General features: G+C 47.7%; 1 protein-coding gene and 1 pseudogene across 1 annotated transcript; both read right to left on the bottom strand.

Moving 5' to 3' along the window:
- Positions 1-345: 345 nt before the first annotated feature.
- LOC103636195 (LEAF RUST 10 DISEASE-RESISTANCE LOCUS RECEPTOR-LIKE PROTEIN KINASE-like 2.3) lies at positions 346-11,263 on the bottom strand. The gene is made up of 3 exons (XM_008658546.2): positions 10,251-11,263; positions 1,887-1,916; positions 346-1,592 (listed from the first exon to the last, which is right to left on the bottom strand). Exons 1-3 carry the CDS (start codon positions 11,122-11,124, stop codon positions 544-546), a joined length of 1,953 nt encoding a protein of 650 aa, XP_008656768.1. The 5' UTR covers positions 11,125-11,263; the 3' UTR covers positions 346-543.
- Positions 11,264-11,375: 112 nt separating this feature from the next.
- Positions 11,376-23,251, bottom strand: LOC109941927 (uncharacterized; annotated as a pseudogene).
- Between the last annotated feature and the right edge of the window lie 300 nt (positions 23,252-23,551).

Below are 23,551 nucleotides of genomic sequence, written 5' to 3'. Positions count from 1 at the left end.
TAGTAAATCAAAGCTTACACTTGGTTAGATGAACTAATAAGTGATGAAGTGTATTAATTTGGTGTTGGATTGACATTGTATGTGAAATTATGAGTATCATTACTCTTTTCTAGTGTTAAACTAGTCTAGAATTAACTAGTATTAATTATATTATTGTATATATGTGTATATTGTTTTTGTTGTGATTTACGACCTAAACGAGCCAGCAAATTAACTCGTAAACGACCTGGGTTGATTCTCTAGCTGGATTCTTTAATAAGCTGAGCGGAGCTAGCTTGAGCTCGACCAAGCTGCGTCGAGTTTGATCAATATTCAACCCTAATCCTAGACTAATGCGAACCAAAGTTACCGCTATAAGCCCCATTAATTGTGCCAATCTTTTTAGAAAATTGGCGTAGTCAAGCGACATTTCCGTGTCCAGTGAGTCGTGGGACTTTTGTCATACAGATACAGTGTATGAGGTTACTGGGCACTCGTCTCCACAAATATTTGCATTTGTGTGACCTGGAAGCAGCATTTGATAGGAAAAATATCTACGCTTTGTCAGCTCAAGAGAACTCTGGGTGGCAACTCTAGATTACTTGTGCTCCCTTCCAACATCTCGACGACTCTCGTCATTGTTGGCCGATCAGTCGGAATCACTTGTATGCACCACAGACCTACAACTATCATCTTCCTCACGAGCTCTGTGGTCTCACCATTAATCTCGGAAGCACCAACACAATAGTCGTCCAAATGTTCATAAAGCCACTGAGGGAAATATTGGCTGCTATGGTCACTATCTGCGCTTGTATTCCTGTCCCTTGCTCCAACCATCTCAAGGACCATCATCCCATAGCTATAGACATCAGACTTGCTGCTTATCGTTCCAAATTGCTTTGAGTAGACCTCCGGGGCGATATACCCTATCGTCCCTCTTGCGCCAACAATGGAGATAGCGCTCTCTTTGTTCAGACATAGCTTGGCCAGTCCAAAGTCAGAGATCTTAGGGCAGAAATCCTGGTCTAACAGGATGTTGTGTGGCTTGATGTCAAAATGCACGATCCGAGTGTTGCATCCCCGGTGTAGGTATTCGAGCCCTCTGGCCGTGCCAATCGCTATGTCAAATAGTCTTTCCCAGCTTAGCAAATTCTCACTGTTCATGTCACCGGTGAAGGCATACCTTTCGAGCGAACCATTGGGCATGTACTCGTAGATCAGTGCTCTTTTCGACCCTTGCAAGCAAAACCCTAGAAGTGTCACGACGTTGACATGAGAAGTCCTGCTGATGCTAGCCACCTCGTTCATGAATTCCTCGCCGTCACCTTGGGTGTCCTTCAGCATCTTGACTGCTACCTGTCGGCCGTGGAGGCTGCCTTTGTATACAGCACCAAACCCACCTTGGCCTAGCTTCACAGCGAAGGATTTTGTCATTCTTTTCACGTCCGCGTAGGTGTATCTTTTCGGATGTATACTACTCTCGTTCTTCTGTAGGAAGGACTCAATCCTTGTCCCTGGTTTGTTCTTCGATTTGAAGGGCAGCGAACCATGTCTACAAGCCAAGAAGCATGTGAGAATGACTAGACACAGGAATGCAACGGCAACAACAGCACCTGCATCACACAAAAAAAAAACACCACAAGTGAATTCAGCTGCAAAGCATTCTAAAAACTCAATTGGCAAAGAACAAATGCACCACTAGTCAGCATGTAAACTCATCAGTGTATTGCCCAAAGGGAGGATGAAATTTTCTACAATGCTATCAGTGGTTAGTGGATTCCAAGTTTTTTTTTGTTTTTGTTTTTGAGAATTCTGTATTTTAAACAAGACATGGCAATAATTCATCATATGCTTTTCTTCTGCTCTTTTAGACGAAATGAACATGGGTATTGGCTATAGGCTCTTACCAACAATAGGTCCTTCATTCCTTTTTGATCCTGTATGCCAACGAACAAAAGACAATGTTAGATTTCAGCAAGATTAAGCTGATTCACGTCAACCAGAAACATAAAGCACAAATTTGTTACAAAAGATATAACACCAGTTTGATTAGATTTATTAGAAATAGTACCAATACTTGTATCTTCAAATAGGTTTATTATGAAAATTTTATTTTAAAATTAATCTAGCAGTACTTATTACGCATTATAAATATTCGTGTCGTAACATATATTTTCTTAAATTTGAACTTCTTTGACTCATCAAGAAATGAGATTTTTATTCTTTTTAGACGGAGGGTGTACTTATGCGAACAGGCAGGCCCATATGCTTTTAGTTCATTTTACCTCGAAAACGGTTATATGCTCGCTGAGAATAATTTCCTTCATAATTGAGCTAAAAAATATAGGAACACACACGCCTGCAATACGCAAGAGCTGCGTATTTTAATTTGTATTAAGAAGGTGATAAAACATTATAGAGAGGTCCTAAATAAACGTAAGAGAACAAACAAGTAACTAAACCAAGCTACAACTAACTCAACTCTAAAAGCCTAAGGTCACTAACTAAATTTTAATCCATGTCACATTTAATGTGTTTGGATACTAGTTAAAAATAGTAAATATAGTCTAATTACAAAACTAATTATACAGATCAAGACTAAATGATAAGACGAACCTATTAAACTAAATTAGTCTATGCTTTTCTTATGTGATGTTACAATAAACATTTGCCAAATAATAAATTAATTAGGTTTAATAATTTTTCTCGTATTTTGGTATTTTAGTATTTAATTATGTAATTAGTTTTATAATTGGATACGGACTAAACTAAACTTTAGTCCCTGTAACCAAATACCCCTATATAAATGCTAAGGGCAGCTAGCAAGGAAGGGAATAAGTTAAGCACACATCACGACCTTGATACAGCAAGCAGAGGACAAGTCATTTTTAAAGCACAAACAAAACAACACAATAAATTGGGAGGAAAACATTATGTCGGATGAAATGAAAAGGAGCCAGCAGCACCACCACTAAATTTTAGTCTATGTTATATCGGATGTTTGGAGGCTAATTAGGAATATTAAATATAGTTTACTTATAAAACTAATTACATAGATAAGAACTAAACGTTAAGACGAACCTATTAAACCTAATTAGTTCATGATTCACTAAGATGCTGCTACTATAAATATTTGCTAATCATAAATTAATCAGGCTTAATAAATTTGTCTAGTTGTTTAGCCTTCACTTGTGTAATTTGATTAATAATTAGACAATATTTAATACTCATAATAGGCATTCAATCATCTAATGCGACACATGCTAAAGTTTAATCCATAGAACCAAACACTTGGTAAGTACGCATTGCGAAACTTCCAAATCCTCCATCACGCTCGTGTCTAGGGATGACAATTTAACCCGCAAACCCAAAATCTTTGGGTACTCGATCTGACGGGTGTGGGTATGGGTAGAGATTTTAATCCGCGGGTGTAACCCGCATCTGACCCAAAGTTTCACGTTGTGGGTGCGAGTTTTTATTTCAACCTACGGGTGACCCACACCCGACCCAAAATTTAGTTCATTCTTTATTTTGCACAAAATGATTAAGATTCAATAGTAATTGTTTTAGATAAGTAAAATGGCTACAAATTCATAAAATGTTTTGTTGTTGCTCAATGTGAGAAGTCTAAAAATGTGAAATGGGGACGTGATCCCTAATTCCCCGCGGGGTATCCCTTTATTAGTGGACGGGAATAGGTGTAATTTAGTCCCCACGGAGATTGAAACGAGAAAAATTTAGTCCTTGCCGGGTTCGTGGGACGAGAATGGTGAACCATTCCCCATCCCTGTTCCTCGCATATCCGCCCCCACGAACTTCTCTTAATCTAAAATCAATCCATTGATATGTTAAAGTTATAATAAAAATTCAACACATAGCCTTTTATAAAATAGCAAGCTCAACTCTAAAGTAGATTTCTCTTGTAATTTTAAATCTTATTTGTTCAATTTATATTGGTTTATCAATTTGACCTTGCCTCGAAAATATTACATTCTCTAACAGGGATAGATTTCCCATGGGGATAAATTCCCCCACGCGAACGTGGATGGGATAAAAAGTTACTCGTGACTGTTCGTGGGGACAGGGATGGAAAGCCAAAAAAGGTTTGACCTTTTTGAGGCCAAAAAAGGTTTGAGGGAAACAACAAAAATGTTTGACCTTTTGGTGCCAAATATCGACCACGTATAACCTACCAAGCAGATCAAATAATGTGATGCTACTCTTCCACAACAGGCTCGATGAAACTAATGGTGTGCTCTTCATCATCAATTCAAGTGGTGCACGTGACATGGTGATTCAAACTCTAGCAATGAGAGCAAATGATCTTGCCTCAACGTGGAGGGTGATTATAACTCTACATCGTCTGATAGTGCCAAACCACCACACCCTATTGGTCGTGATTGGGCAAGAGCACAAAACAAGGGTTAGGGACCATGAATGAGTACCAATGAGTCCCTTGTCCAGAAGAAAACCATAACAAAGCAGTTATTCAAGGTTAGTGACACGAGAAATCAATCAAAAAATTGTACGACCAGTTCACCAAGTTACTGAAACAATCCACCACTGGTATGAGGAGGGTCTAGGTTGGTTCTGAAAAATTGATCACGCAATTAAAACTAGACGAGGAAGAAAACGAGGAGGGTGATAATGATGAGTAATTTTAACTTTTAGGAGCTATATTTTTTATTTTACGTATTTTACGTAATTTTTTTGGATTATATTTTTTCTACTCCACCGAAAAAATTCCAAGCAAAACATCATGTTTCGTTCTAAATATGATTTTGTAGAAGAAATATGATGTGATGCTAAGGTGACTATAGGCTAACATTAAAAACTGTGCATTGGAGTGTTGTGGTAGTATGGTTGGTGCCAACGAGGGCGAGTGGTTGGGCAGTAGGGGGCTGTTGTAGCCTGGCCCGGGGTGAGAGGAGGGAGAGATGCATCCCTCGGGCGATACCGCCCGTGCCCAATGAGAGTGGGCGATATCGCCCCACTCTCGCCTGCTCTGAAGCACGTTCTCGGGCAAGGAGGATGAGAGGGCGCAGTGGGTGGGTGACGCGCTGGCGCGAACGAGAGCAAGGTGGGGGCTTTCAATTGGTTCACGTGTGCTAGCTATTGCAACTAGTTGTTTTTGATCGTTTGGAATCCAAAAAATAAAAAATTGCAAAAAAATCACAAATTTCATCCCAATCCCTTTGTAAGTACCTCTACTTGGGTTGATCTCATTCCACACACCATTTCATTTCGTTTCTCTCTTCCAAACTCCCCTCTGTTCACACAATGTCGGGTTGGTCCCTAGATTTGAACACCTTCATAGATCTCTTGTAGTCCGATGGGTCACAAACCCCTCCGTTTGATGAGTCTCTCCACTACATTGTCGCTCTGATGCTTCAGCTTCAGTCCCCATGCACTATTTTCAGTTGCGCGTCCACCACTACCATAACCTTTTCCTATCATCTGTATTCATACTCGCCGCCTTCATATGGTCAACCTCCAACTTCCCAAGCCAGAATTCAAGCTTTTTCCTCGGTACGTCTGTATGCCCCTCCACCTGCTGCGGATGGAAGTCAAACTTCTTTCTCAGTACCTCCGTATGCCCCTCCTGCATATGCTCCACCTCTGTATGGACCACCTCCTCCAATTTCACATACATGTCCAATATGTTGGATTTGAAAACCAAGCTGAGGAAAATCCTGGGCCGAAAGAAAAGCGTCCAAAGAGGCTAGAATGGATGAATGACGATGAGGAAAAGTTGGTGAGTGAATCATTTCTCATTTATTTAATATTTATATTTGTAGTTTACTTATATTATAGGTTAATTCTTGGAATATGCATTCTAATAATTCAACCCCCGTCAATAATAAGTTTGGATCATGTTTTTGGAGTCAAATAGCGACAACATATAACTCCACCTCCGACCCTTGATATCCTCAAACCGCCAAGCAACTTAAAAATCATTAGGGCACCTACAACCAGGAGGTGACCAAGTTTAATGGATACTACCTTCGAGAAGAAAAGTTGCATCAGAGCGGAGCAGACGAGGCAATGGTCATGGAGGCAGCAATGACGAGGTTCTAGGATAAAATGGGACTACGAATAAGATAACCCGACTCGGAGTCTCTAGTGAATATAGTTCTGGAGGCACTAAAGATACCAAGAAGGAAGTGCCCCGATCAGTAGGGCGTGATAGGGCAAAGGCGGCTGCGTTAAAGATGAAGGTGAAGGGGAAAGGGAAGGAAGCCACAAGCAACGGTCAACAAGTGAAGCATTTAAAATGAAGAACTTGTGGGGTGGATTAGTGAAGACCAAGCTTTTAAAGCAACGGAATATTCTAAAGAGCCATTCAACCAGGGATATGGACCTAGCCGAAAGATAAACCCATGCCAAGGCCATAAAGATGTTCGAAAAAAGGACGTGGTCTGGTTGATGACGAAGAAGAGGAACCAGAAGCAAAACGGAAAGAGGTGGTGGAAGACGAGGATAAGATCGAGGTCTCCGATTAGATTTATATATGTTTTAATTATAATATTTTTTTATTTTGATTTGTATGCACTTTATAATTTTTAATTCAATAAAAAATATTATGTTGTGTAATTTTCGAGCGTTGAAATAAAACTGCATGAATTACTTAATTCTGAAATAGAAAAGCTGATGTGCTATAGGCTGAGGCTATAGTCTACCATAGACTATGCAGCATAGACAATAGTGGAGTCGAGAGTTGATGTGACTGGGGATGGCAACGAGGAATTCCTCATCGGGTTTTAGCTCCCCATCCCTATCCCCACGACGAAAAAGTTCCCCGCGAGGATCGCCATGAAAACTTGTGTAGGACATTTCTTCCCCATCTTCGTTTCCCAAGGGTATAAATCCCCATCGGGGATACCCGGCCCCGCTTAAATTATAATTAGGACATACTTACTTTGTTATTAATACAAAACATTCTCACTTATACACATTGTTAGATGTAAGAAAAAATATGCCTACATCAGAATGAGCACATTTGTACAAAAAGTGATATCTTGACAACGTAATTATTTATTTTTATCATTAACTTTTACATGAAAACATCACCATATGTAAGTTTAATAGGTCCCCACGAGGAATGGGGATGTGGAGTGTTGTCCCCGTTTATGCGTCAGGAGAGAATTTTTCCGTGGGGAGAAACTTTCTCATCCTCATCTCTTAATAGAGGAATTCCTTGCGGGAATCGGGGCCCATTGACATGTCTGGACGTGACAAAGGCGAGAGGGATATGTTGCACTGGTACGAGCCTAATTAAGGCTGGATATCATGCCAGCTCGGCTCAACTCGTCCGTATTCGAGCTGGCTCGTTAAGCTAACAAGTTGGCCCGGCTCGGGTTGTTAAGTTAATGAGCCACAGAGTCAGCTCGGTTCGGCTCGTTTACGAGCTTGAGCTTGCTTGTTTAGCTTGCGAATTAGAGCAGAAAACAATATATATATATAATAATCAATTTCTAGTTAATTTCAAACAAATTTAATTATAGAAAATATTAATTATACTCATAGTTTCATAAAACACATCAATATAACACTAAATTAGACACAACTCGTCACTTATCAATTCACAATTCACACACATATTCATCAGTTTAACACATAGTTATATTCGCATAGACCAATTTAATATATAAGCACAATTCATCAATCATTAGTTTAATTCATAGGACATAGACACTACACATGTATAACATATTTACCAATTGTTACGTAAATGACATGGGCGAAGCTAGGGTCTAAGATTAGGGTGGACCGAGGTGCTGTTAGAAACATTTTTTATATCGTTTACATGATAATTAGCTAAAGAAATTAACAATCCCTATAGAATTAGAGGAGCTGAATATTGCCCACCTATGCCCTCTGTCGTCACACTGGTAAATAATATGCATATAATTTCGTTATATAATAAATCATTTAACTCGTGAGCTGGTTTGTTAATGAATCGAGCATTTCGTCGAGTCCTAAGCTAACAGCGTAGCCACACGGTTACTCGCTGGGTCGTGACAGACAGTATAGACCAGCTGGGGTGGTTCCGTCGCGGTATCATTGGTTGACGCCCATAGATGCAAGGCTTTTGGTCTTGGCTCTCCGCTTGATAATTCTACTTTCTTTTGTTAGAGAAATGCATCATTGTTTCGTCTAGTCCTTTTACTGCTGTAGAAGAAATTTTGCTTTAAAATATATATTCTATAAGCGGTCAGCAGTCATCACTTGATAAATAAAGAACAGCCGGCCGGATCTTTCGAGATATATGATCATTGAGGGTTTGTTTAGAGCAAAGATATGGAACGGGATTAAATCGTCTTATTATCTAATTTTAAATAGTAAAAAGTTTTTAGTCTCTCTAATCTCCTTCGGTATCTTTGCTCTCGAATGAGCACTGACGAGTAGGATTGGCCTGTCCCCCCTCACCCCCACCCCCACACAACAGTGGCCACGTGTAACTATGGTCCCGTTTGTTTCCCTTTCATTTTGAGGAATTGGAATCTTACTAATGGAATAGACTATTTTTTTAGAATGTGATATTCCACCACTTTACAAAGTTATCATATTATCCTATCTCAAATTCATTGGGTGAGAGATGGAAATTGATTTTATAGATTTACATACTATTTTTCCGATGCACAACTTATATCACACTCTTTTACTTGCTTCGATATAACATAAATGTAGTATATAACTATCTCTCTCATATGATTTAGGATAATATTCAAATATATTTCATATATAAATATATTATAATTATTAAAATAGAATTCAATTCCAACGAAACAAACGAGACCTAAAGGAAATGCATCTTAAATAAGGGTTTGTTTGGATACTTAGTATTCAGCCCAATACATATGGGTTGAGAGGAATTAAAGATATAAATTAAACTAATTTATACCTTAATCCCTTTCAAACCATTTATATTGGAATAAATACTGGAGTATCAAATATAGCCTAACTGGGTTGAAATCAAACCGAGTAGAAAGCATATCATGACTAGCAACTCCAAGTCTCCAACCCAGCAAACACGTCTCGGATTCGGCTGGACTAAATAAATTACTAAAACATGGCTTATACGGAACAAAAATCCAACAACATCGAAAACAACAACAAAAAAAATTGACCCGACTGCTAGAGCCGGCCAACGCTACCAAACGTCTCCGTTCGGCAACGCGAAGCAGGCGACACGGGAAGAGGGATACGACCTCTGCTCGTGGAGCACGGTAAGGGCCGCCGGATAGAGATGGCAACAAATCCGTTGGATTTTGTCATCTCAAACTCTATCCGTGAAACATATCTATATTTGTTAAAAAACTTATATTCATAATGGGTTTGAAATTCTGTTCAAACCCGTACCCATCGGGTTAACGGGTTAGCCGAGGATTTTATCTCCAATATGTTTGTTTTTCTCATAATCAATAACTATCGTGATGATTAATGAGATCATGGTCCAAAATTTATATGATAAACACCGAGTTCATGATTTGGTATAAAAATTATTAGTAGAAAGAATGAATACAAATAATAAGTTGTATAATCAAGTGACCTTGCACTAAGTTATCCATCACCACATATATAACACTAGTAAATAACTAAATATTATAATAGCAAGCAAGCAACACTCTCACCAACTACTTATACATTCACCAACCGATAAAAAATAGAAAGTAAATAGAGAGATAATATTGTTCGTTTATAAAATAAAATGACAATATGCACTAGGTTTGGTCGGGTCTAAAAAACTCATGGGTTTACGGATTTGATTATTGTAGGAACAAACCCGTATCTATGAACCTGTTGGATATAGATTTGTGCCTATTAACAAATCTATGATATGAAAATTGACTCAAACTTGTACCATAATAGAGTAAAAACCTATTGAGTTTTGAGTTTCGGATACCTATTGTCATCTCTATGCTGGATTAATCTCGATCACGAAATGAAAAAACACGGATTTGGTGCAAAAGCAGAACGAGACTCGCAAGTCTGAAAGCGTCCTTGTCGAGTGATGCAAACAGGAGCCACAGAATTTCCAGCTCCCAGGCAAACCCCAAGCAAAGTGTAGACTAGCTAGATCATGTCAAGCATGAAGCATTCACCGTTAGGCGTTAGCAGGAGGCAAGCTGGAGCAGCGCGGTACTCGCACACAGGGGACACTGCGGGGCTAGCTACGAGGTTGCAAGCTACTGACGCAACCGATGCGTGCTCTCTGGTGATTGCAAAAAATGAAAAAAAAATAAGGGAGGCTCGGTTCAGGACTTTACTTGAGGGTTTGCAGAACGGGTTGCCCGCCTTCCCTCCGCTGCACAAGCAGCCCAGGAATTCTCTCTTCTGGTTGTAGGCGCACCGTCCGCCGGAGCTCGATCCCTCGCACTGGCCACACTGATCCTCCGATGTCCGATTCCATTCCAACTCGAACCCCTGCCTAAGCAGCTCGCCGTACCCGTACCTTGAGAGGCTGAAGGTGTCGGTCGCCCGCAGAGCCTCGCTTCCCACTGGCACGGAGAAAACCTCGTCGCAGTGTGAAGCGAAATCCTGCTCCTCTTGTTCGTCAAGATCTTCAGTCTTGAACACGAAGGAGCCTCCACCGCTGATAGTTGGAGTACTGAACCCGTCGCAGCTGATGTTATAGCCGGCAAATTCAGGCAGTGTATCGCGTGGCCCCCAGTGGCATCCGAAGAAGAAGGTGAGGTTGTTGAAGGCGCTGGCGTTGTGCAGCCACGTCTCGTCGAAGCTGACGTTGTGGCGGACGACGGGGCACTCGCCGCCTCCGAGCACATCGCTGTCCGCCAGTGAGATGGTATGATAGTCGTACAAGATGTTCTTGACGGTGTAGTTGTCGCCGCCGAGACGGATGGTAGGGGTCCAGGTCGTCGGCGGCCCCTCGACCTCGAGTTCGCAGGAAACGCTCAAGTCGGTGTAGCCGCAGGAGTAGTAGCTCCCGCTGTAGTCGGCGGTTGCGTTGGCAAGATAGAACGGGTAGCGGATCTCGACGCCGCCGCACCAGAACGATTCCGAGCACATGGAGACGTTGTAAGTGCTGGGAAGAAGAGGCTCGGCACGGGTGGAGGTGGAGACGACATGGGCAGCGAGGAGGACGAGGAGGAGGACGGGGAGGCGTGGTAGGTGAGCAGCCATGGCGAGGAGAAGACGTGGTAGACGAGGTGTGGAGCTGGGTTCACCCTCGTCAAGCTGCGTTGTTAGCTCCAACTAGTCCTGTATTCGCAGAGAATTACATCTCTAGACTCTGGTTGAACGTCACAAAGTGGGACGACCGAGCGGCGTCAACTCCCAGTGGCGAGTAGAGAAGACGTGTAAAGAAGGTCACGAAATAGTCTCCCTAGGTATGTGGCAGCTTGCAGGCCCGTTGTTCACGTCATGAAAGAAAACATCAGTTTAATCAAAGAAAATCATTCAAGAAAATGTGTGGCTAGCTCAATGTAATCATTTACTAGTTGAAACGGTAGAACACATGCCAAACCTTGTTCGAAGAAAAAAAAACAGAGACATACCGGCACCGCATCGGCCCGTGGTCTGGCCGCCGTCGCAGAAACAGGCGAATGTCATCCCGCCGGCGGGCGTCTCCTCGCGCTGGTAGCCACACACCATCCGGCGGAGCCCTCGCATCGGTCGCACTGCTCGGAGTGAGTGTTGTAGTTCAGCTCGAACCCGTCCTGCAGCAACCGACGGAGCGACCCGTTCCGGAGGCGGACCGCCAGTGGTGCCTATTTTCAATCCATATAGATAGAGGAGATTGATATGGATTAGAAGAGTTTTTGACTTACTAGAGTTGAAACCCCTCAATCCCCCTCAATCCATATGGAAGGTAGAACCGAACAAGCCCTTCTTGGGTACATCCAGCACAGGCAGCGCCACCACCACGCCCTCGCACCCGTGCTTGTACGCCAATAGATGTCCAGGCGGGTCGGGCGGTCCGAAACTCAGGCACTGGTTGGCTCGGCCTGGTGACTAAGTCGTGTCTGGGTCTAAGACGCGGCACGACAGGCTAGACATGACCCGTTTTTAATTTTTTTCCTATTTTTTAATACAAATACATACATTATACTTGAATATATAGTATAAAATACAGTAAAAATATTTGTTTTGTTGGTTATGTGGGTGTAAATAGGTGTTAGAGCTAATAACTATGGTTTAAACTTTCATATATGTATATTTTAACATATGTTTTATCATTTAAATGCCATATACTATTATAGACTTGTTAGGCCTGTCGGGCCGTGGGCCGACCCGACACGGTTAATATCTTAGCATGTTGTGTCTGAGCCTCGTTCGAGACCCGTGGACAGGCACGACACGACCCGCTTACTAATCCGGGTCAGGCCAACATGATCCCAATCCGTGCCGAGCCTAGCCAGGCTCGGGCCAGGTCGGCTCGACCTGCCTATTTGGACATGTATACGTACGCCTCAGCACCCATGATCCCGCCATCCACGGCCTACTTCTATCTTCTTGTTGTTGTGGGCACCCACTCAGTTCCACGACAGAGGGTAGGGTAATATGTTCAGCTGATTCCTTATCCAACTCTTTATCTTAAACTTTACTCTGCAAACAGTGTAATCCATAATACAAAATTGTATTTTGCACGGGTATTTACACGACCTGTTGGAGATGGTCTAATGTTCTTCTTGCAATTGTAGAGGAATGTGATGTTGGAGCTGGAGGGTGCAAGCCGTAGCCAGACGATGTCGAAGGTGAGGTTCACGTGGAGGCGCGGGCAGCCGATTGCGACCGCTTACTCGTTAACGATGTCAACGTCGGAGACTAGTATGATATGCGCCTTGGCCTAGCTCTAGCATCTTGCCCATCCACATACACACATTCAAACCTCACTCTGCGAAAAGTGCAGAACAGTACAATTTACAGTACAAAACAATAATTTGAGTGACCATATGCGTAAACTGCTGGATACAGTCTTATAGTTGATGTTGGACACTACATATCTTTGGGACTTGTTGGTTGGGAGACAACTGATTTAGAGGGAAACTATGGAGAGTAAATCCCTTACTATTTAAAATTGAGTACCAAGAGATTTCCTTTCCCATAGATTCCCTCTAATTCTCCTATCACCAAACCAGATCTAAAAGGGCAGATCAACATCAAGTCGCTAGTTGTTGTTGCCACTATCTAGCCGAGTATGTCGTTGCCGCTAACTATTGCTCGCAGCTGATTTGGATGATGGCTACTTTATGGGATTTTGGCTTGTATTTTCATCAGGTGCCCTTACTTTGCGATAGCACGAGTTCATAAGTGTTCTCAAGAATCATGTGCTGCATTCGAAGATCAAGAACATTATTGTTTGCTTTCACTTTCTTTCAGAACATTATAAGATAAGCGACATCGATATATACCACGTTGATACACATAGACAGCTTGCTGACATTTTGACTAAACCCCTTGATCAGTCTACATTTGCTCATTTGCGAGAGTAATTGGGTGTTTGCTTCCCTTTTTGATCGAGGGCTCTCTTTTGTTTTTTCTTTCTTCTACTTTTCATGTAGTTTATAGCCCTTTTGCTTTTTTATTTCTGTATCATATCTGTATTTGCATCTCATGTATCATTTTGAGCTTCATCTATATAACTGTTAGAATGTAACTATGCTCTTAGTAGTATGTCCTCTGTGTACATGATGATGTTATGGCATGCTCAGACTCCTTTTGCTCATGTTGATACAATGTTGTTGAGCTAAACCTGCTTTTATAATTGTGAACTTGACTATTACTTGCTAAATCCAAAAATTGTTCACCGTTGAGATCAGCACCTAGCATGTGTAGGATGTGTTGAGATCTTAAGTCATTCAATGTCTATTAGCATGTGTAGGATGTGTTGAGATCTTGACTATTAGCATGTTTTTGCTGTCACTAGTATGCTAGGTGGCTATGTCTCATGCCTTAAGTCATTCAATGTCTTGATTCATTAAGTCTATGTGTTGGAACTTGCTACCAGGTGCAAGGGGATCCAACGGGGGTGAAAGTTGACGTAAACAGGGTTCTCGCACGAGATGGCAAAAGCTCTGTTAATCTAGCCTCTCAAGGGCACTGTGCGGGGATATTTATAGGTATCTGAGTGCCCAGCGTCCTGTGTTAAGGACGCATGTGCCCTCAGACACCTAGGTTATCCCCTGAATATTCCCATAAAGCGGGGTTACAGACTGTAATTACAGGGATGCCTTTACAAATTAGGCCCGTAACCCGCAGCGGCCACGCATGGCCTGTTACAATGGGCCGGATTACACGTGGGCCTCCATGCTGGACGAGGTCGCAAGGTGGGACGACCTCGTCACGGGTCTTCGTCCGATGTCGTGTGGGGCGAAGGGTGTCCCTGCCCGTTGTCTTGTCTCCGTTGGACCAACGACTACGGCGAAGGCATCGAGCGAAGGGTGGCGTCTTCGCCTTCGCCCCAACATTTGCCCTCCGAGGGACCAGTTCGACTAAGTCATCTGGTGCCGAAGACGTCGCTAGATGGCGGAGACGCTGCCCTCGCTTGAAGTGGTTCCGCGGGGGTTTTTGACATGACCGTTGATTGACACCGTACTGTTGGACTGCGGGTTTCCCGAAGCGCCGCGCCCTGTGTATAAAAGGGGGCGGGGGCGGCGCGTTTTGAACTTTATCTTTCCGCGCTCCGTGAAAACCCTAGCCGCCTTTTCCACCATCTTGCTGCTCGTCTGCCCTCCTTGTTCTTGTTCGCCGGAGATATGGCCCGAGTGAAGCAGACCGCCCGCCGCCGCCGACGATACGTAGCGATGCCGACCTCTTCTTCTTCTACTGCCGCTACGCCGCCGGCCGACGCGTCGTCTGAGGAAACGCTGAGTACTGTGGCGGCGGAGGAGTTGCGCGCCGGCGATACGGTCGATTTCGGTGTGTCGCGGATGTCGTCGGTCCGCGTGCAAGATATGCAGCGGCTTGGTTACTTTGGCAGCGGAGTCGCTCGTGTCCCGTGGACGGAGGAAGTCCCCGAGCCGGAAGGCGAGTTGGTTGTGTTCGAGGCGTTCTTTGCCGCTGGTCTTCGCCTGCCTGCGCACCGGTTTGTGGGAGAAGTCCTGCGCAGATTTAACGTTCAGATCCATCAGCTGACTCCGAATGCCGTGGTGGCTCTGTCGAAGTATGTCTGGGCGACGACTTCGTACGACGGACAACCATCAGTCGAAGTCTTTGCGAAGTACTATTGCCTGCACTGGCAGAAGAGGATGATCGGAAATGAAGTTGCCCAGTTTGGGTCCTGTACATTTACGCCGAAGACCGGCAAGACCTCGATGGAGGTAGTCGAGTTAGTTCCTTGCGCCCGCAACAAGTGGGGCAACTGGCATGAGTTTTGGTTCTACGTCGCGGAGGGCACAGTCGAAGACCATCCGGGGCTCCCCGTGTCCGAGATGTGCTCGCATTATTACTCAACATACCCACCGTTTGAAGTGGCGGAGGAGGATGCAGACGAAGGGGCCCTTCGGTGCGCCGCCGGCCTGAGCAGCGGGCGCGATTTGGTTGAGGAGTTTGTGGCGTACGGGGTATGGCCTTTGGCACATGGCTGGGCGTTGGGTGAAGTATGCCCTCGCCAGATGCCTTCCCATGGTGGGAAGCCTGTGCGAAGTCCTGCCTTCGCGCTGGATCTGCATAGCCGCGATCCGGCCGCCTTCGTTCGTGAGGCAGAGGATGGGGCGGTGCGGATCGTCGGTCGGTACGTGCCGAAGACAGAGGGCCAGCGTAGCTGGGATATTCGCGGGTCCAATGACCGCTTGAACAGGGTTTTTGAGTTGAACCGTCTGCCGTATGGCGGTTATCCCGGCCAAGACGATGTGGATCGTCGCGGGAAGAAACCGGTGGTAGAGACTGGAGACGACCCCGCGCCGGCGGCTGCCCCGTCGTCTAAGAAGAGGAAACTAGGTATTGCTATGGGAGGTCTGGGGGTTTCTGATGGTTTTGCTAGGGAGTTGATGAGGACATGCGCGGCCCCGGGGGAAAGGATGTCTTCGCCCGAGCTCCGGGAGTCTTCGGCGCGGATGCTGAGGGTTACCGGGGGTTGGTGGCCTAAGAATGTTCCCATCCCCCGCGCGGCCGGCGAAGACTTTTTTACATCTCGCATGGTTCGTGATTGGAAAGTGTTTCCTTACGGGCGGAATATCGCTGCTGTTGTGTCGGCAGTGATGGACGAGGATCGTCAGGGAGCTGCGCAGAAGCGCCAGGCGGTCGTCAGGCTTCATGAGGCCCGGCCGAAGAGGCAACGGGGGGCTGCGAAGGCTGCTGCCCCCGGCGGAGGCCAGCTGTCGCTGGCGGCAAAGTCGGCCGTCCCTGCATCCAGCAGGGCGCCGGAGGCTGCGAAGGCGGCTGCCGCCGGTGGTTCGAAGTCTGTGAAGGCCGCCCCTGCGTCTAGCAGGGCGCTGGAGGCTGCGAAGGCGGCCCGAGAATTGCCGCCGGGCAAGCGCGTCGCCGACTTCGCCACCGACATTAGTGTGGAAGATTATCTTGTTGGTAAGTCGTTGGCTCGAGTTTTTTTTAATCTGTTGATACGTCGCAGGGTCGGACGAAGGCCAACTTGTTGTTGCTCCGCCTGCCGTGGCGACAGTGGCGGCTGCCGTGGTGCCCAGGGCGAAGGGCAGTGCTCTTAGTGCCGGCGGCGAGATACCGGCACTCACTGCCGTCAGGGACGAGGCGGGTGCTGTGTCCCGCCGGCTGAAGGAGATGCAGGAGGCACTAAGTCAGGTGCGTTGAGCTAGACTTCGGTTTTTTACCGGCTTCGCTGGGGCTGTGGTCTTATGTGTGTCTTGTAGGCGTCTGACTTCGCAGACCACGCGGCGTCGGGGGCCCTGACGGCGGTTGTGTCTGCCGAAGTCGAGAGACTTCGGACGCAACATGCTGACGCCGTCCGGGAAAAGTCGGCCGCCGACAGTAAGTGCCGCAAGCTGGCGGATAAGGTGGCCGCGCTGGAGGGTGAGAAAACTGACCTCCGGCGCCAACTAGCGGAGGAAAGGAAGGAAGCTAATGAGGCCCTCGCCAAGGCGCAGGCTGCGTAGGCGGAGGCCAATGTGGCGCGGGCGGAGGGCAGTCTTGCCAGGCAGCGCGCCGAGCAGTTGGAGGAGCGGCTCAGTGCCCTGCAGAGCCATGTGGAGAGGGTCGAGGCCTCGACGCGCTCGGAGGCTGAGCGGACACGCAAACAGCTTATGGATTCATACCATGAGCTAGGCGCGCGGACCGCTGACTTCGAAGTGCCGGACCGAGAGCCCGGACTTCGCTGCCTCGAGTGGATACAGGAGGAGTTGCTGGCGCTTCCCGCCATCGTGGAGGGGTTTATGTCCTATGCCTCCCTGGTCACCTGCGAGGGGGCGATGAACGCGCTCTCTCGCGAAGGGTGCCGGCACTATGAGGTCTTCGACCAAGCTGATGAGGATTTCGAGCGCAATATCTACAAGGTTGAGGACCCTGTGGTGAAGGAATTCGCGGGAGCCCTCTACGACCGGATGTGGGGCCCCCACGGACAGGAGGTGGTCAGGGAGCGGGCCGAGACGGCGAGGGGTCAGGTAATGTTTGGCTTTTGTTTGGTGTTTGTTGAATGTGGGCTATATGTGGGTTTGCTGAATCTGTGTGTTGTGTCTCAGGCGGCGCGTGGCGAGAGGGTGGATGACTTCGGGGCTTTGAACAGTGCGCTGCCTGACCCGGAGCCGAACCCGACGGCGGCTATGTCCGAGGCCGCCCTGGAGCCGCCCCCGGAAACCGCCGAAGGCGTTCCTGATGCCCCCGCAGCCACTGCAGCCGGCGGAGGCCCGTCGCCAACTGCCGCGCCGAGGGCTGAGGATCCCGCGACGGATAGGTCTTCGCAGGTGGCTTAGTGGGTGTGGGTAGTTAGGGAATTTTGGATATGTTGCTGAATCTTGGTTGCTGCGCAGGTTCAAGATTTTGGGCCTGCGCACGCAACCGCTACTACTAATTTTTTGGCGGCTTCGACCGTGGATGATGGTAATAAATCGGATGGGTCTGCATCTAAGTTTTCTGATTTTGGTGACTCTGAGAGTTCGGTTGAGTGGACTGAGGAGTTGTCAGATGAGGATTTGGACTACTTCGCGGCCTTGGACGCGGCGGCGGTGGAGGCTTCGCCGCATGCTGCGGATGCTGAAGTTGTGCCTGGTCCGAGTACTGGGCGTAGGCGGCGAAGGGCGGTTGCCAAGCGTAGAGTGAGTGGGGCGGACGGCGGTCGGCTTCGGGTGAGTAGGGCTGGCAGGCAGGAGCTGTTGTCCTTGCCGGCCGCTGTGAGTGCAGGTGAGGGGGAGCTGCGAAGTCTTTTTGCGGGTAGGAGCTTAGGATAATGTTATTTAATTATAGGGAGATGAGAATTATTCCGAAGGTTGAGCCGATGTAGAGTGTGATGCCCTCGCTTGTACATGTGTAATGGCTTGTATGATGAGGTTGTGTGCCTTCGCACATTCGGCTATGTTCGCGAAGGCGTTACGTACTTGGTCTGGTGTATTTGTTATGTTGGTCTGGTGCGGATGCAGTCGGTCTTTGTGCGGACAGTTTGGCGTAGTCGTTTTCGCACTTGTTAAGCTTCGTCCGGCGCAAAAGACTTCGATTTTTCGCGCTTGTTGCGCTAGCCCAGCTGCACCCTTAGGCGACTTCTGCATGGATAGTCTTCGCGGAAGACTTCGATTTTTCGCGCTTGTTGCGCTAGCCCGGCTGCACCCTTAGGCGACTTCTGCATGGATAGTCTTCGCGGAAGACTATGATTTTTCGCACTTGTTGTGCTAGTCCGGCTGCACCCTTAGGCTACTTCTGCACGGATAGTCTTCGCGGAAGACTACGATTTTTCGCACTTGTTGTGCTAGTCCGGCTGCACCCTTAGGCGACTTCTGCACGGATTTGTCGCACGCGAGGGTGGCCAGCGCTGAGCCTCGCGGTGACTTTGTATTGGTCGAATGTCGAAGACCGTCGGCGCGGTCTTTTTTCAACGCAGGTTTTTGCGGGGGATTTTTCGCTTGTATATTACATGACTCCGCCTCGTTAAAAACCTCACCCCCCGGGAGGAAAAGAGTGCGGGCCAGAATAAAATTGTTTTTGCGAATTACAAGGGCGAATCGGCCCTGATGAGTCAAACAAAAAATTTGCGGAGATTGTCGATGTTCCAGGAGTGCTCCAGGTCTTCGCCGTTTGGCGTTGCGAGCCTGTAAGCGCTGGGGGAAGCCTTCGTCTTGACGATGAAAGGGCCCTCCCACTTGGGCTCCAGCTTCCCCCTGGACACTGTCCGGGCTGTTCGGACGAGTACGAGGTCCCCTTCGCTGAATTCCCTCGGGATGACTGCGTGGTCGCGCCATGCTTTTGTCTGGGCTTGGTATTTATTTAGAGCCTGTAGGGCGAAGACTCGGTCTCCATCGATGAGATCATTCGAATTGGGCTCGTCCACGTCGGGGACGGCTGACGGAACTATTCACGGGGACCCATGTTTTATTTCTTGTGGGGTCATGGCCTCCGATCCATATAGAAAGCGAAAAGGGGTGAACCCGGTCGCCCTGCACTCAGTCGTGTTTAGCGCCCAGACCGCCTCAGGTAGCAAATCGGCCCACTTGCCCTTTTTTTCGTCGAGGAGCATTTTTTTGACAGCTGTGAAAATTTTTCCATTGGCGCGTTCCACAACTCTGTTGGACTGCGGGTGATATACTGAGGCGAAGGCCAGCTTGGTGCCGATGGAGAAACAAAAATCCTTGAAGTCTTGGCTATCGAATTGCTTGCCGTTGTCGACTGTTAGTTCGGACGGTACTCCGAAGCGGCAAACAATGTTTTGCCAAAAGAATTTCTGTGCGGTCTTTGATGTTATTGTGGAAACAACCCTCGCCTCGATCCATTTGGTAAAGTATTCGACAGCGACGAAGGCGAACTTAAGGTTCCCCTGAGCCGTGGGCAGGGGCGCGACGATGTCCAGGCCCCAGTGCTGTAGAGGCCATGTGTGGGCGATCAGTTTTGTGAATTGCGAGGGGCTGCCTGACCGAGGAGAAAACTTCTGGTAGGCTTCGCAAGACCTTGCAACCCGATTTGCGGCGCAGATCATTGCGGGCCAGTAGAAACCTTGGCGGATCACCTTTGCGGCTAGGGCCCTTGGCCCTGCGTGAGAGCCGCAAGTACCACTGTGGACTTCACGCAGGATTTGGACGCCTTCGGTCTCGGTGACACATTTAAGCATTGGCTGACTGACCCCTTTCTTGTAGAGTTGGCCCTCAATCAGTGCGAAGTCCCGGCTTCGATGTTTGAGGCGCTTGGCCTCATTAATGTCGGTTGGGTGGTAATACCCCTGTAGGAACAGGGTTATTGGTGCCCGCCAGTCTTCAGTCATAATATGGTTGACTATGCGGTGGCCCTCGCTGTCATTGGTTATTTGGAGTCCTTCGGGGCTCCGGACGGCTGGCGTGCCGATGACATGGTAGAACACGTCAGAGGGCAGGGACTCGCCTCTGGCGGCAGCCTTGGCCAGTGCGTCGGCCTCTTCATTCTTGGCCCGGTCCACATGCTGCAAGGTGAATCCCTTGAATTGTGTCTCGAGACTTTGGATGGCCGCGAGTTATTGCATAAGTGCGGGGTCCTTTGCTGCATAGTCTTTCTCGACTTGGCCGGCAACTACCTTGGAGTCTGTTCTGATGATGCAGGTGGTGACCCCAAGGGCCCTTAGCTTGCGGAGGCCGAGGATGACTGCTTCGTATTCTGCTATGTTATTTGTGCATCTGTCAGATTCCAGAGCGAAGCTGAGGCGTGCTGCGTATCTGTGCTTGACCCCGGCGGGTGAGGTGATGACTGCAGCGGCGCCTGCCCCCGCATGGCACCACGCCCCGTCGCAGTGGATCGTCCAAACCTTCTCTGCGGACGGGTCCGTCTGTGTTATTGGCCCAGTCCAGTCGACGACGAAGTCTGCCAGGACTTGTGACTTGATGGCTGTCCTAGGCTCGAAATTGATGTGGTAGCCGGAGAGTTTGGTCGCCCACTTGGAAATCCTCACCGATGTCTCCGGGTTTCTGAACAATTCACCAAGTCCCCTGTCTGAGGTGACTCGTACCTTGAATGCTTCAAAATAATGGCGCAATTTGTGCGAAGACATAACAACCGCGTAGGCAATCTTCTCCAGTTCTGTCATGTTACATTTGGACGGTGTCAGCACTTCGGAGACGTAATAAACTGGGCACTGCCTGATCACGCCCTCAATTGTCTGCTCTTGCACCAGTGCCGCGCTGACCGCATGCGGCGAAGCCGCAACATAGAGCAACAGGGGTAGCGAAGAGTCGGGGCTTGTAAGGACTGCCAACTCCGACAGGTACTGTTTTAATGAGGCGAAGGCCGCTGCCTGCTCTGGTCCCCAAGCGAAGTCTTTTGCGCCACGAAGAGTTTTGAGGAAAGGGAGACTTCGCTCGGCGGATTTGGAGATGAATCTGTTGAGGGCAGCCAACCTGCCCGTCAGGCGCTGGACATCTCTGGCGGACTGCAGAGGCGTCATGTTGATGATGGCCTGAATTTTGGTTGGGTTGGCCTCGATGCCGCGGTGTGATACCAGGTAGCCCAATATTTTCCCTTGGCGAACGCCGAAGACGCACTTTTCCGGGTTCAGGCGAAGTCGTGCGTCTCGCATGTTCGCGAATGTGTCGGCGAGGTCAGCGAGATGGTCCTCCTTGCTCTTGCTGGCGACGACGATGTCGTCCACATATGTGAATATGTTCCTGCCAACTTGCCCTTCGAGCACTGTTTTGGTAAGCCGGGAAAAGGTGGACCCGGCGTTCTTGAGTCCCTCCGGCATTCTGATGAAGCAATATGTGCCGAAGGGTGTTATAAAGATGGTGCTAGCCTTGTCTTCCTCCTTCATGTATATCTGGTGGTAACCGGAGAAGCAGTCGAGGAGTGACATGACTTCGCATCTGTAACACCCTGAATTTGGGGGTATAAAATTTCTTTTCCAATATCCACCAAATTCAGGTGTTACTCTCTCAGTTCTTCGCTTTCCTTCCCTTTTCCTAAAAATGGAGAATTATTTTTATATATAAGTTTTAAGCTTAGTAAATAAAATCCTAGAGAAGCTTCGATTGTTGCATTCATGCCATTGCATAGTGTTTATGAGTGCTAAGATTTCTCGAAACATGTTGAATTATCTCAAGAAATATTTTCGTGAACTTCTGAAAACCTTTGGAAAGATTTTCGAGTATTAAATGTGAGCTTCAGCCTTTCTGTTATTTTCTTTATTTCAAAAACTTAATGTTTGCGGAAACCAAAATATTCTGAAAATCCGATAGTATATATATATATATATATATATATATATATATATATATATATATATACTTCTTTCTTTCTCTCATCGAGCTCGTTCCAGAACTCGTTTCCTTTTTGCGAGACCGACCATCGCCTCTCCTCGCGAACGACATACCACTCATATCTGTTAACCCAGTCTACCCTTTGTCTACTCCTCAGCATCTACCCCTCCGTCTAACCTTGTCTACCCCCGACATCTAACTTCATCTACCCCTATCCACCCCAGCTTGCCATGTTTCGTCATGCAAATGTCTCATGCGCCATGCATGGATCCACCTGTTTCTCTCACTCGTCCCTCTCACTGTCATCCTGGGCGCACGCCCGCGTGTCAGTTTCTTCTCTTCTCAAATTGTTGCCCGTTTGCACGCGCGTCTGACTTAGACGTGATCCGCGGTGAATTTGGTAACCTCCATCCGCACTATATTTTTTATATATATCTACCCCTACCGTCACATAACTCTTGGTACGGATATGCACCTCCTCCCAGATCCAAATCACACAACAGGCGCCCTCCGCACGGTTACCATTCCCTCTCCTCTTCCTCGTTGGACACCATTCCTCGCTGCGCAGAACTCACCGCGAGCGTCTTCCTCCGACGAGTCTTCTCCCCAAGTAAGAAATTCTCTACTCCCTCCCTTTCTCCCCTAGCCTTTTCCCGTCGCTATTTGTAGAGCGAGCGCTTCGCCCTGCGCGTATCCCCTCTCTCCTCCCATGGCCGACGCGACCATCACAACTGCACGTGCCGAGCCTCCCCTACCGCCCAGCCCCTAGCCCTGGCCATCGGCGGCCGTGGTCTTCACCAGGCACGACATGAACGCGCCCCGCGGCAGCCAGTGGACGCGCGCCCCCGCGGCAGCCAGTGGACACGCGCCCCTGCGGACTCCAAGACGGCGACCCCCTGCTCGTGCGGCACCGCCCCTGCGGACTCCAAGACGGCGACCCCCTGCTCGCGCTCCCGCCCCACGCAGTACAACAGCGCGGCCATGGTGCCCAGCTCTCCCCTGCAGAGAAACCGAGCCCAACCCCTCCCAGGCGTGGAGACCGTCGTGGCCGAGGATCCCATGGCCAATCCTCTTCTACCCTTCCTCCATTCTCTCCGATTCGATCTCATGGTGGAAAACCCCATGGCCAGCTCTCCATTCCTGCGTGCGTGAGATGTGGGTGGAGGTTGAGGCCACACCTGATCCCACCTCCCCTTGATCCTTTGTGGCTATGACCCATGTGGTCCATCGTGTGGTCAACTTTTAACTAATAGAATCGCGCCACGTAGTTTAAATTCGAGCGA

The sequence above is a fragment of the Zea mays genome, chromosome 8 (assembly GCF_902167145.1).
Source record: "Zea mays cultivar B73 chromosome 8, Zm-B73-REFERENCE-NAM-5.0, whole genome shotgun sequence".
Taxonomy (NCBI): domain Eukaryota; kingdom Viridiplantae; phylum Streptophyta; class Magnoliopsida; order Poales; family Poaceae; genus Zea; species Zea mays.
The sequence above is the reverse complement of the archived record's forward strand: the minus strand, read 5'-3'. Positions and strand labels throughout refer to the sequence as shown.